The sequence below is a fragment of the Nicotiana tabacum genome, chromosome 6, assembly GCF_000715075.1.
Source record: "Nicotiana tabacum cultivar K326 chromosome 6, ASM71507v2, whole genome shotgun sequence".
NCBI lineage: Eukaryota > Viridiplantae > Streptophyta > Magnoliopsida > Solanales > Solanaceae > Nicotiana > Nicotiana tabacum.
The window spans coordinates 107,293,994-107,307,341 of NC_134085.1; the positions used below are offsets into that span (position 1 = coordinate 107,293,994).

The window sequence follows — 13,348 nt, forward strand, 5'->3', positions numbered from 1 at the left end:
AATGAATGCCACGCGACAACATTATCAAAGTCCAAAGTTCTTGAACGGTGTTCTCAGGTGCAGAGGCACACGTTGACCTATGAGTTCAGCCGAAAAATTCAGAATTCATAACGTTGAAATCTTGGCTCTGCCTCTGCTTAGATACCTAGCCCAATTTGTATGCTAAGGTGGATAAGTAGAGGCAGATGCAGCATATTAATATCGGGTTTATGTAAATTTAGTATTTTTTATGCGAAATATATCTATATGTAAAATTTTATCAAAATTACAACAAATAGCAGGTTTAAACCCAAAATTTTAAAAATAAAATTAATTCAATGCTAAAGATTGAACTCATAAAATTTAAATTTTAGATCCGGTAGGCATGAAATGTTATGTCAAAACTTCCTCTCGAAATTGATCTAATGCATTATTTTATTAGAGATAAATCACTTTCTCATTGCTCTTCTCATTTGCTGCTGCCTTACTCAGGACCTGTTTGAACATAAATTTTCAAATATTATTTAAAAAAATTGATTTGGGTAAAGGTTAATTTGAAGTTGAAGTATTAGTGCATGAATTTTGGGGTAAGTTTTGACATGTTAAAAAGTTATTTTTTGGGAAAATACATAGTACCCCTTTGAACTTTACCCAAAGTTCTAGCGACACACTTTACCTTTATGGGAGTTCTATTACCCTCTTAAACTATTTTAAAATGTAATAAATATTACCCTAAGTACTGACGTGACATAAATTACCGGATGAGTATATTACATGCACTTTCCACAACTATAATTAAGGGTCTTCATAACTTAGAGAAGACACTAGAAGCTATAACAAGAAGCAAGAGAGAGCTCGTGGATCAAACGCCACAAATTTCTCTACAAGTTTCAAGCTTCAAGCAATCAAGTTCAAGTTCAAGCTCAGGAACGAAGAACAAATCAAGGTCAAGTTCAAGCAATCAAGGTCAAGCTCAAGAACAAGATCATCGTTCGTGGCAACAAACATAGATTCAAGATCAAACTCAAAGACCCTTGAATTTATTTACTTTTGAAAAGAAGAATCAGAGGATTCATAGAGATTGTGACACTCAGATATTCGAAATAAAAATACTACGATTGTTTCGATATTTTCGGTCTTGATTTTATTTTGTCGACGCAATTTATTGTCTACATATATGTAAGTAAACTTTTATTCGATTTTTAAACTCCTTTTTGTTATCTAGTTATAGTGTTTTAAAGAACTATAATTGCAGGGTTTTAAATGTGAAAGAGTTTTATAGTTATATGGAATAGTTTTTTTCTTTTTCGCCAGAGGCAAGATAATATTTAAATAATTAAAAAAGATAACAAAAGTTCCAAACATGATTGCATATGAACATTAACCGAATTAAGTATGATAACATGATAATAAAAGATAAATTTCTTTTGTATTTAATTCAAATTTAAAAACTTTATCTATACATTCAAAATTATCCTTTAATTCAAATTTAGTTTTTCAATATATATATATTGACTAACATAGTCAAATATAGAATAAAGTTATCATATACTATTGGCATTTATTAGCTTGCCACTTGGCTTAACCACAATGCAAATTATATATGGTAACTTTATTCCTTTAATATATATATATATATATATATATATATATATAATAGTATCCTTCGTCTTCTAAACCTCTTCTCGCAAGCAAAAGGACGGACATCGCTTCAACGATGAAATGCCGAAACAAATATTCCAACATAACACAAAATTAGCCTAGAAATAAAAACAGAGATGTTTAATAACAGAAATAGAGCTACAACTAGAGGGAGCAACGAGCAAGACTCAGTGAAGAACTTACGAACAGTCAAAACGGTCAACAAAAAAGGAGTTTCGTCGGAGCAAGGATTTTCATTGAAGTTTCGTTCTCCGGTAATATCAAACAAGTATTATATAAAACCCATCAAAAACTTAGTTCACCGAAAAATAAAGATCTCATCGTACACGGCAAGTCGTGATAAAAATAGAGATCGGGAGGGTCAGCCAGCATTTAACAAGTTCTGGCCATTAAAATGAAAAATGATTGAGAATTAGGAAACAGAAAAAAAAGGATTTTAATAAAAGAACAAGAAAAAAAAAAAGATTTAGTGCTAAAAAGTATGTTAATTGTTCATGGTTGTCAAATGCAAGTTCGAAAAGTAAGCTTTTACCATGAACACTAACCTAACTTATAGCTAGTTTGGTCGAGCATATAAAATCGGTTTATTTCGAAAAATATTCTTGGTGAGAAACAGATTGTATTTGGCTAATTAGTTTGAAAATACTTTTAAGCAATAATTAATGCCAAACTTTTACGAAATGCTTTTAAGTATCTTTTTTCAAAAATGCTTTTCAAAAAAATACTTTTGGGGAAAAACTACTTTTCTCCTTTTCAAAAACTACTTCTACTTCTATTCAAAAATACTTTTTTCCTTTTAAAAATTTGACCAAACACCTTAACTTTGAGAAAAAAATAAGTTTGGGGCAAAAAAAGCTTAGCCAACAGGCTATTAGGACCATTACTTGAGTTGAACAAAAAGCAGAACACCATGATATGAAAAAAAAAAAAAAAAAGAGAGAGAGAGAAGGGAAAACTATACTCAGTAGTACTGAAAAATGGGAAATGAATTGGCATTCAAAACCGAGCCTGTACGAGGATAAAAGTACTAAATTACCCTCCTATTGTCCAGCGCGCAATATTCCGCATCTGGATTTGGTCCCTCCAACCACTCACTTCATTTGAATTTGAAACCCGAAAAGAAAAGAAACCAAAAAATTCTACGTATAAAATTGATTTGTTCACAGAATTACATGTGCCTCCTCTTTATGTATTCTGTAGATTTACCGGTGAAGTAACGCTACTTAACGGCGCGCTCTTCTGCAAATTCAAATCCTCATCCCTCCAAACCCAATTGGTCATTTCCCCCACCCCTTAAAACCCACTTCTCTCACTTCTTTTGAAACCCTAATTCAACCAATTTCAAAATATCAAGACCCCCCCCCCCCCCCACCACCACCCTTTTCTAATAAATCATTTGGTAATACCCTCGTCGTTGCAAATTTAAGCATTCAATTTACAGTCTTGAATTTGAATTTTTCTGGAGTCGTTAAAAAGTGTCCTGAGGGGGCAAAATCTTGGTATTAAATTGGGAATTATGGAAGAGGAATGTGGAATTTCTGATCAGTCTATTGGGGTAACTGGATCTGGGACAAAGGTTAGGGATTTTGCCCTATTGGATGTTAATACTTAACTTATTTCTGGCCTTTCTTTATTGGGTGTTTGTTAATTTGTTTTCTTCTTCTTTAAATGTTTCAGGTCATGGTAGGGGAGAAGAGGGGCCGCGTTCAAGTTGAAGAAAGATCAGAACTTTGTCACAAAAGAGTGAAAATGAGGGATCTTGAATCTGTTCTGAGTAGAGAAGGTATAGTCTTTTTTGAAATTTAGGAACTTTAATTTTTGAATTTTGCACATAGGAATCTTGATATTCTGAAGGATTTAATAGTGGGAACTGAAAGTTGAAAACTTTAAGCAATTTGTATTTGTAGTTCGACAAATATATAGTGAATTGGTTAGTCAAGATGAAGTCTTTATGATTTTCTAGTGCAGTGTCTATGTTTACTGACCTTTAAGTTCTGTATCTCTGAGAAATATTTTGCTGTTTTGTTCAAAATTTGAACTTTGTGTTCCTTGAATTTAAAGATCCAAATCTTGTGAAGGTTACTTCATAATATTTTATCTTGCTCCACCAGAGAAAACTGAAATGGGTACAGACCCTGCACTTAGATTGCTTGATCTGAATGCAAATATTGCTGCTTCTGGCAATGCCAATGCATCACCTGTTGACGAGACAGACAAACTGCCCTATCTGGGCAATAAAGACAATGGTCACGAGGGTGACTCTATGAAGTCAAAAGGGTTTGCTTTGGATCTGAATGCAGAAGATGTTTCTAGCTCTATTAATCATGAACCCTTGTATCCGTGTAAGAATTCGTCCTTGAAATCAAAGGACGATTTTGAGTGTGCAAGTTCTGTTGGTCCATTGGACGAGAATGAGTCGATGAGACTCTGGAATGAGATGAAACAAAATGGTTTTCTTTCACATACTCATGGAGGTGCGCCAATGCCAAAGCTGCAGGGGAGGAAAAGTAAAAATGATGGGATGAAGAAAAAGATGGAGCTTGCGAAGAAAGAACGAGTTAACAGGTTTGCAAAGATTGCTGCACCTAGTGGGCTGCTCAACGGGTTAAACCCAGGGATCATAAACCATGTCAGAAACAGTAAGCAAGTTCATTCCATTATAGAAGCCCTCGTAAGGTCCGAAAAGCATGAAAATGCCCAAATGAAGGGTGGATCGAAAGACCTTAGTGAAAGAAAGAAAGACCAGGAAAATATAATTGGTCCGGGAGCAAGTAAATGCAACCTTGCTCATAAAGATCTGCCAGGAAGCAGGTGTACAAGTGGTTACCTGACATCACTGAATAAATCAATCTCTTTGAACTCAGGGTTTATAGGAGGAGATGGAGGTTCATGCATGGTTGACACCAGGGTTACTGGAAAGATGGTTTATCATCCAAACCATAACATTGACACTGAGGATGATGCACTTGCGCTGAAGTTGTCATCAACCACAACCATTGCTTCAGATAATACGAGCTCATTATCTAATGAGGAATCAGCAAACTTAGCAAGTGTTACTTCACTTTCTGTTAAAGGTTTGTTTTTGTTTCCCTTCTCTTATTTTGTTCTCTTCTCTTGGAATACACAATGTGCTTAATATGACGAGTTAAATATGCTGCTGAAAACTTCTGAGATGAGGCTTTAGCATTTGTGATTAACAGACACTTGGAAATCTAGGCGTACAAGTGGTAAAGCTTCAAGTAATGGCCCATTTGTCATATAAATCTTGTTTTACCAATAGTAACATGCTGATATAGAATTTCTTGTGTAATTCAGCTGCTAATGTAGCTTCACAATGGTTGGAATTGCTTCATCAAGACATAAAAGGACGTCTTGCAGGTATAGAAAAGTTCTCTAAGGTACTTGCAGGGTATTTGGCTTGGATCAAAATTGTAACGCACTCCATTCTATATTTGCAGCATTGCGGCGTAGTAAAAAGAGAGTCCGGGCTGTAATTCATACAGAATTCCCTAGCTTATTGTCCAAAGAATTCTCATCTAATCAAGAGAACAGTTCCTACGGTTCACAAAATTCTTCTGTTGGTCACTTTGACAATTCTATTGCTCATGCACATCGTGCTAGATGGACTGCATTGTTTGACCAGATGGATAGAGCTCTTTCTGAAGAAGAAAAGCAACTGGTGAGTCTACTAAAATCTTTAATATCAATTGTACAATGTTTGAGAAATAAATGTTGAAAGTTCATTCAAAGAAGCAACTCTTCATTCTGTGCTTTGCCTTTTGCAGAAAGCCTGTTTAAGTCTGAGGAAATTCTGTTTGAATTACAATGCTTGATGTAATTTACAAAAACTAAATTAGAGCACCAATGATGGTTGCTTCATGTTATACAATATCCCGTCGAGTTTGTTTAAATATAAGCATGTTTATGTAATTCTATTTTTTAGCCAAGTATAAATTCACTATTTAAATATAGTGGAAGGTATAACGAAACATTTTGTTTGGGAAATCTTCTCAGTTTCATCATGATATGGATAAGGATGATTTGCTTATTGAAGAAAATGCAAATATGCATACTCTAGATATCTCACCTGTCTGTATATGTTTGTCTCCTTTTAATTGTGTCACGCTTCTTTACCTTATTTCTCCTTTTCTCCTATCGTCCACAATGAGATATTTATTGACTGTCTGTTGCACTTGAATTTTAGGAAAGTTCGCTGAACCAAGTAAGGCAAATGCAGCTGCAATGTGAACATGGTCTTCAGAAATATGGCGTACCATATAGTTTGCATCAGATGTGGATGTTACAAAATGACTGCAGGTAAGTGTTCAGACAGAAGCACCCTTATATGTGCTGTCCTTTTTGGGGTTGAAGCGGGGGAGTTCATGTGGCCCTTGCTTTCAACTTGCAAGTCTTTTGACATTTTAAACTAACTAGTCTTATGGTACACGCTTTGCGCGTGTACCCATACCAGTATATATATAGTTTTCAAAAGAAATCACATAAGTATTACTCGTATTCAAAAAATCACGTCAATCACGCATTGTAGATGCTTTTTTGTAATTTATGACGACTTATGTGAGAATTACTTATGAAAATTATTATTATTTCAGTGACCTAGTACTAAAAAGAAAACACAAAAGATTTGGGAATGAAAAGACTGACCCTATAGCTCCCAAAGAAATTGATAATGACAATGTAAAGTCTAAAAGAAATTACGGGTGAGTTAATATTTTACAATAAATAACTTAATATAGAAAAATGTAACGAAGCATTGTCATTTGTTGGACGGAACGCAAGAAAAGCAAAAAATGTCAACGTATTTATAATATATTTTTTTTCTACTATTCCATCTTTAAAGTTCTTATAAAGAAATACATACAAATTATTACTATTAACTTCGATATATAAATTGCAGTATCTTATCTATGCTTGACTTATCTAATTGGATTTGTCTTAATATGTATAAGTTCAACAAAAAGTTTAAAGTACATTATATTTTATTATGACTATAATTAAATTATTTTCAAAATATAGTCATGCCATTTATAAACTTATTTATAGATAATTTTTTTACTTGTCCTAATATATTTATAGGTTTGGTTTACGATGTTAGGAGACCTAAATAGTTTTGAACTTGAAATTATAAAGTTTAAAAATGACTACAGTTGATATTTTTGGATAAATAATTTAACTTTAAAAAAAATAGTGAGGCTATCATATGTCGGACTGAAAGCAAGAAAAGAAAAAAAAAACGATAACTTATTTATAATACATTTTATTTTTTTTACTATTTCATCCTTGAATTTCTCATAAAGAAATACATATTATTTATTACTATTAATTTTGATATATGAATTTCAGTATCTTATCTATGCTTCTTTAATCTAATTTTGTTCTTTAATTTGTATAAGTTCAACAAAAAATTTAAAATATACTACAGTTATTATTACAACAATTTTAATTATTTTCAAAATATAGTCTTGTCTTTTGTAAACTTATTTATAAATAATTTTTTACTTGTCCTAATATGTTTCTAGGTTTGGTTTAGGATGTATAGGAGACTTCAATAGTTTTGGACTTAAAATTAGTAACCAAATGATTATTGGTAAATTTCAATGTATTCATTTTAACTTATGCTCTATCATTAGATCTTTTCATTTGAATTTTTGTGCATAAATTAATCTGAGTGTTCTTAATTTTTTTAGAAATTGCATAAATCACTCAGTTAAAGATTTATCATTTTGTGTTGTAAAGTGGATAGTGAATACGTTTTGAAATATTCACACAAAGAGAACTATTTTTAAAACAAATTAAAGAATAAGGAGTTCTAAACTTCTAATTGCTTCCTATTTATTCTTCTTTCAATTAATTTTATTTCCTTTTTTTTTTTTACTAAAACAATAAAATTATGAAGAATTATTCGGCAACAATTCTATAACAAAAATAAAACTCCTAAACCTAAAAAGAGTTTTAAGTACACGCTAAGGTTCCTACTTTGATTTGCTGGTATTTCATTTATAGATATGGTATATTGCATAGTTTAAATAAGGAAAAACATTAACACCAACAATTTAGTAGTAGTCGGTTTTGAAGTGTCAAATATTAGAAAAATAATTACATGAGTATTTTGTTTAGTATAAAATTGATTTTTTTTTAAAAAGCGAACAATATTTCGATAAGGGCCTTCGTGCTTTTAATATAGTATGGATATCTGGTAAAGTCTCATGCCCAAATCAAATCCAATCTAGAGTTGAGATCATACAAGAGTACTTTACCAATCAAGGGATAGACCTATCTTGACTAAGCAAGCAACCTTTCTTAGACCGCAGAAGTGAGCATACCCTAAGGCTCTCCTCTCTCTCCCTTTTTTAGCCAACAACATCAACCCCATTTTCATGATACAATTTAAAAAAGGAGTTCGAAACATTTTGCACGACTGAAATTGAGGAGAAAGAAAAACTTAATGTAACAAGTAGAACTTAAACCGTCCATATTTGAGCACACTGCTGAAGGCTTTATACATGCCTGTAATTATTAAGGCTATGCTGACAAGTGTTTCAGTTGGCAATGCTTACGAGAACATCAAAATGAAGTTAGATATTCATTGGCCTGAACATATCCATATGCTTGTCTCAAATCTATCTTTCTTTCCATTGTGCATTTCCTTAGCATAAAGTTTATCATTTTTTCTTCGCTCGAACCTTGACTGTCCATTGCATATCATGCACGTGATGAAGCTTATGTTATTCACATTGTACATTCACTACTCAGATTAGAGAAAGCCGAGAGCTCAGAAAGGGATTTAGCAGTCAGGGCAGCTGCTGCTTCCATTTATTCAACATGCAACTTTCTATCTTCAATGGAAAACCTACCTTGTTGCTGACAATTTTATTTTCAATTTCTTCGTGTAATACTGGAGTCAATTATACTGTACTTTTGACTCTCCCGATTCATTTCTACTTTAAGTATTCAATATGCAATGTTGTGGTAATTTATGCTGTTAGCTTTTAGCTTATTTATAGTTCACTTTGGTAACCTTCAAGCAGAATCTGCTTTAACAAAGGCCATATTCACACTATAGTTGATTTCTGTTATATATTTGGATTCTAGTTGCTATATTTATGTCAACATTGATGGATTATGCAGATTTTGTGTTAATATACAAGTTTATTGGAGTTTTAACTAGTGCATTGTGCACATTACGGTATGTCTAAATCAGTATGTAATGTGAATGGTTCGATAACATAGTTAAGCACTTAAAATTGGTATCCTAGTAAAGATTAAACGTGAGCAGAGTATCTTGCTACAATTATCAAATGAAGGAATAGTGGACAATCTCTAAGGAGACTCGCCTAATGTCTGATATTATTTTAATTTAGACCCAAAAAACCAAGGCGATGTTATGTTTCAACTCTTTCACTCTAAATATGGAACATTATTATGCTCAGTAGTCCAACCCTACGTGCAAAATAATAAAAAGAAGTTATATGCATAAATTGGTTTTATGTATTGCTTGTCTTCTATCTGCACGCCTCTAACAGCGTAAAATTTACACACCTCAAATAATCAATAGTTATGAAGGTTGAGTTATGACCAGCTATTTAACCTACGTTGACTCACCCCACCTTGACCCAAGTGCATTTTGGACGAGTATCATGATCCTTTTATTAAATAAAGAGGGCACTGTATACTTCATTTCTTTGATTTCGCTCAAGCCTGTTACATTAAACGTCAGAACCTCTACAATAAAGCAGCTTTACTTGAAAATCCCATCGTGTCAGATAAATACACAGCAAGATTATTTGGGTGACCATTCTGCTAAAATACAGCCAATTGGCTGTAATTTTACTTGACATCAGTTGTGTTGATAGATTATCTGAAATCTTAACCATAGAGCGATATCGCGGGAGGTCACGGACTCACGGGTTCGAGCCGTAAAAACATCATCTTGCAGAAATGTAGGGTAAGATTGCGTATATTAGGCCCTTGTGGTCCGGCTCTTCCTCGGACCCCGAGCATAGTGGAGTTTAACCCAAAAAATAGTTTTCAAGGTCAAAGCAATAATTTTAGATGACAGGCCACAAGCAACCGATTCAATCCAAAAGATCTAATTTTCGTTAATAACTTGATAGAGGAGTAAAAAATAAATTCAATGACAGATAATATAATAAAAATAAAGCAGAGAAGAAATAATTCTTATTGAATGATCCTTGATAGGATGGTGAGCCGAACAGAGCTTGAAGGGCCGAACTATGGCTAACTTGGGAGTAAGATGCTATGATTTACAATGTATAGAATCGTAGATAAGAAAATTAGATTCCCCTTATGATGGTAAAAGCATGTTTATTTATAGGCTAAATCTAAGTAACTATTCTCCCTTGAATTATGGGTTCATTATGAGCATTTACTCAATCCATCTGTTACTTTTGGAAGACTTGTATCAGTTGTGTAAATGTTAGAATTCCGTAACTGATGAGTTAATTCCGTAACTGATGAGTTAATTCCGTAACTGATGAATCAATCCCGTGCCTGTTGAGTCAATCACATACCTGTTGAGTCAATCTTGTGGTTGAGTCAATCTCGTAATTGATTGCCTTGTTCTGACTGTTACAATCATTTATTGCATTTATTGTATGTTACATAATTGATTTGTAACTGATGGTGTAATGATGGTAAATCCCATATAATCTGGGATTAATTGATTCCTTTCTCATTTGTAATTATGAGATATTCTCCCGCACCTGATCCGGACTATTTTATGATGATTAGTTCCGAGGCTAACAGGCAAGGTACGAGTATATTCGGTCTCGTGAGTGTTTCACATATCATCTTTACATGTCATTCTTTACTTTTCTCCAAACTTTGCTGACACTTGTCGCCATTTAATAGACCCACGTGGCGAGTCTATTTTTCACTAATACAGATAGTCCCCCCACTTTTCGGTTACTCACTGTGATGTGATCAAGAAGTGAAAGATTTTATCTTTTTCATCCTTGCCTCTGCCTCATTAAAAACCTTGCCGAAAAACCCAATAGGGACAAAAATCGGATGAAGGAAAAAAAATGCAGAACTTAGAGATCCAGATAACAACTCTACCGCTTATGTTCCTTTCGTCAATAATCGGCCCTGACTTGTTTCGGGGTATCCTTATAAATGTTTGCCTTATGTTTGCAAAGTTTAATATATAAATTTCGGCTTTATTTTCTACCTATTTTAATGTTTGGGCTTCTGTTTCACCATTTGTTATTTAAATTTGCATTAAAAATGCTTCAATATTCCGTAATTCTGACAGACACGAAATTAAAATAAAAGAGGGCCCTTTTATAAACAACACTGATGAAGATGACATCTCATCTTCATATTGGTGTAAATATATGAAAGAAGTATAAAGAAGAAATAATTTGAGGAAATTTTATTCTTTGAACTTTCAAACTTTATACATCATTCTTTGTTTATGTAATACAACATTTTCAACTATTTCACAACTGTTTTATTTATAACATGTTCAAAAATTTTGGGTTTATAATCCCATGACTAAAAACTCAAATATTTTGGAGGGGCGGTTTTTTTTTACTCTTAGGCTGATTCAGGCATGAATTTCAACTTTTTGTCTTATGAACACTTTTTGTCTTCTTGCCTTTTGCCCCTTCATATGTATATAGTCCCCCAGTGTTAGAGCTTTGAAGTATGAATTCTCGAGCACCGGATCGTTTCTTCCTTTGGTCCATTCCCTGAAAAGGAAAATATAGACAGGACTCGGAAGTATATATTTAGATGATTACTGCTTAACCCTTTTTTTTATCAGAAGGGTTGTAACCTAGACCGGAAATAATACCGTGTTCCTCGTGTCTTTCGGGTCTAATATCATCATTTGGCATTTTAAGGAATTTATCCGAGTACTCATTTTTCTTGGCACTTTAGAAAATTATTTGAGTGCTCATATTTAGTCTTTTAGACTTAAAATATATATTTGGATGCATCGTTACTTGTGCGATGTCAAAAGTTGCACCTTTGGGTGTCTAACTTTTAAATAAAAGAGGGCCCTTTTACATATTTTAAACGCTATGAAGAGGACGTCTCCTTTTCATTTACGCGTAAAATAGGATCTATTGATCCGAGTAGACGTTTAGTCTAAGGGAGTATAAATTCCGGTAGGATTTACAAGAGTATTGACCCCATTAAAATTTACAGGAGTATTGATCCTGGTAAGACATTGAGTTTGAGGGAATATTGATCCCAAGCAAATATATATCTTAGTAGATTTGTCCTGAAGAGATATTTAATCTTATTGGATTTTGAATTCAAATTGGAGTATATGAACATACTTCCAAGTAGAGAGGGATACATGTCCGAAATAATATTTGAGATTTTTATTTATATATACGGGATAATCGATCAGAGTCATAATACAATTAGCCATTAAGAAGGCTTATATATTTAACTCTGATGGTCGATGTTGGACCGAATATAAGTCACGTGTTTGTTCAAAGTGAACTTTATTCTGGTGGCATATTTGCATACATTTTTCTTGAGTTAGATGTAAAACTCTCATTTTTTATCGTGGGATTATTGACTCTGACATGAAGTTCTTAATCCTTTTTGTGTAGTATATGTATTTTGAAGAACTCATTCAACACTATTTGAAGTGTTTATGCTTGATATGAGCAAGACAACTAGCTGAGTTGAGATGGTAAATAATGTCGGAATACTCTTAGGAATTCTATCTCCCAAGGCAATTAATCATTTGTATCACTTCTTATAATGTCAGATCAAATTGTAATCTCCCTAATATTTGAGTTTTGAGGTATGAGAACTCAAACACTTGAATCATAATTTGACAGTCCGTAGTTTGATAGTTAGTTTCGATATTGTTGGACTTTCAAATGGTCCAATTCCAACATAAGAACGATACCAGAACTCTTTTTATAAAATATTTTATACTCTGGCCGGGAACTACAGAAGGTCCAAAATGTTGTCGATGATTATGTCATATCTTGATTTGAGCTATTCATGCTGACTTTGATGAGTTTTCAATTTAAAGCCTTATTACCGGAGTAATTTTTACTGCTTTCTTTATAAATTTCTCGCATCATATATTTTGTTTGTTTGATCCATGTGGCATTTTAATTTTTGGAGCCTTGAATATTCTCAAATATAATTCTCCTCCAACAAGGTAGTACGGGATGAGACGCACTCAGAGTTATCGAGAGCATGCTTGTCTTTGGGTAAAGTCCCATTCTACAAGTAATAAATGAATTTATTATGCAAATTCCAAATTAAATTAGTCAGGCTTACCTTATTTTCATTCTAATTGATGATAGATCAAGGATCGCTTAAATAAGAGATGGCTCGAGACTGTTTGATCCGGAAAAGATATTTTTCAATAATAGCCCAGAATTGCTTTCGGAGTCAGTGATATCAGCAGTAGATCCGAGACTAGCACATCAGGCTCGATTTTCTTGGGCTGCATAGTTTTCTTGGATTTGATCAATCGTTAAATCAATATTTTTGCTCTGAGTCCCCCAGCTAATTCAAGCCCTGTAGCATATGCTTCATACTCGGCTTTGTTGTTAGTAATAAAATAACTTTTATGAATTATCTTACTACTTTTCCTAATAGGCATTAAGCATTGTCCCTAACTCGGAAATTTTAGTACTTGTGGACCTAATTGTGTAGAAGGTCAAGATCCCGAGAATTATCCCAGAAA

The 13,348-nt window shown here is 33.3% G+C and overlaps 1 protein-coding gene across 1 annotated transcript; it reads left to right on the top strand.

Moving 5' to 3' along the window:
- Positions 1–2,543: 2,543 nt before the first annotated feature.
- On the top strand, positions 2,544–8,632 carry LOC107788234 (uncharacterized). Its single transcript, XM_016609909.2, has 7 exons — positions 2,544–3,217; positions 3,319–3,424; positions 3,753–4,715; positions 4,957–5,019; positions 5,100–5,320; positions 5,846–5,958; positions 8,413–8,632. The coding sequence occupies exons 1-7, from the start codon at positions 3,158–3,160 to the stop codon at positions 8,522–8,524; spliced, it is 1,638 nt and encodes a 545-aa protein (XP_016465395.1). The 5' UTR covers positions 2,544–3,157; the 3' UTR covers positions 8,525–8,632.
- The last annotated feature ends 4,716 nt before the right edge of the window (positions 8,633–13,348 follow it).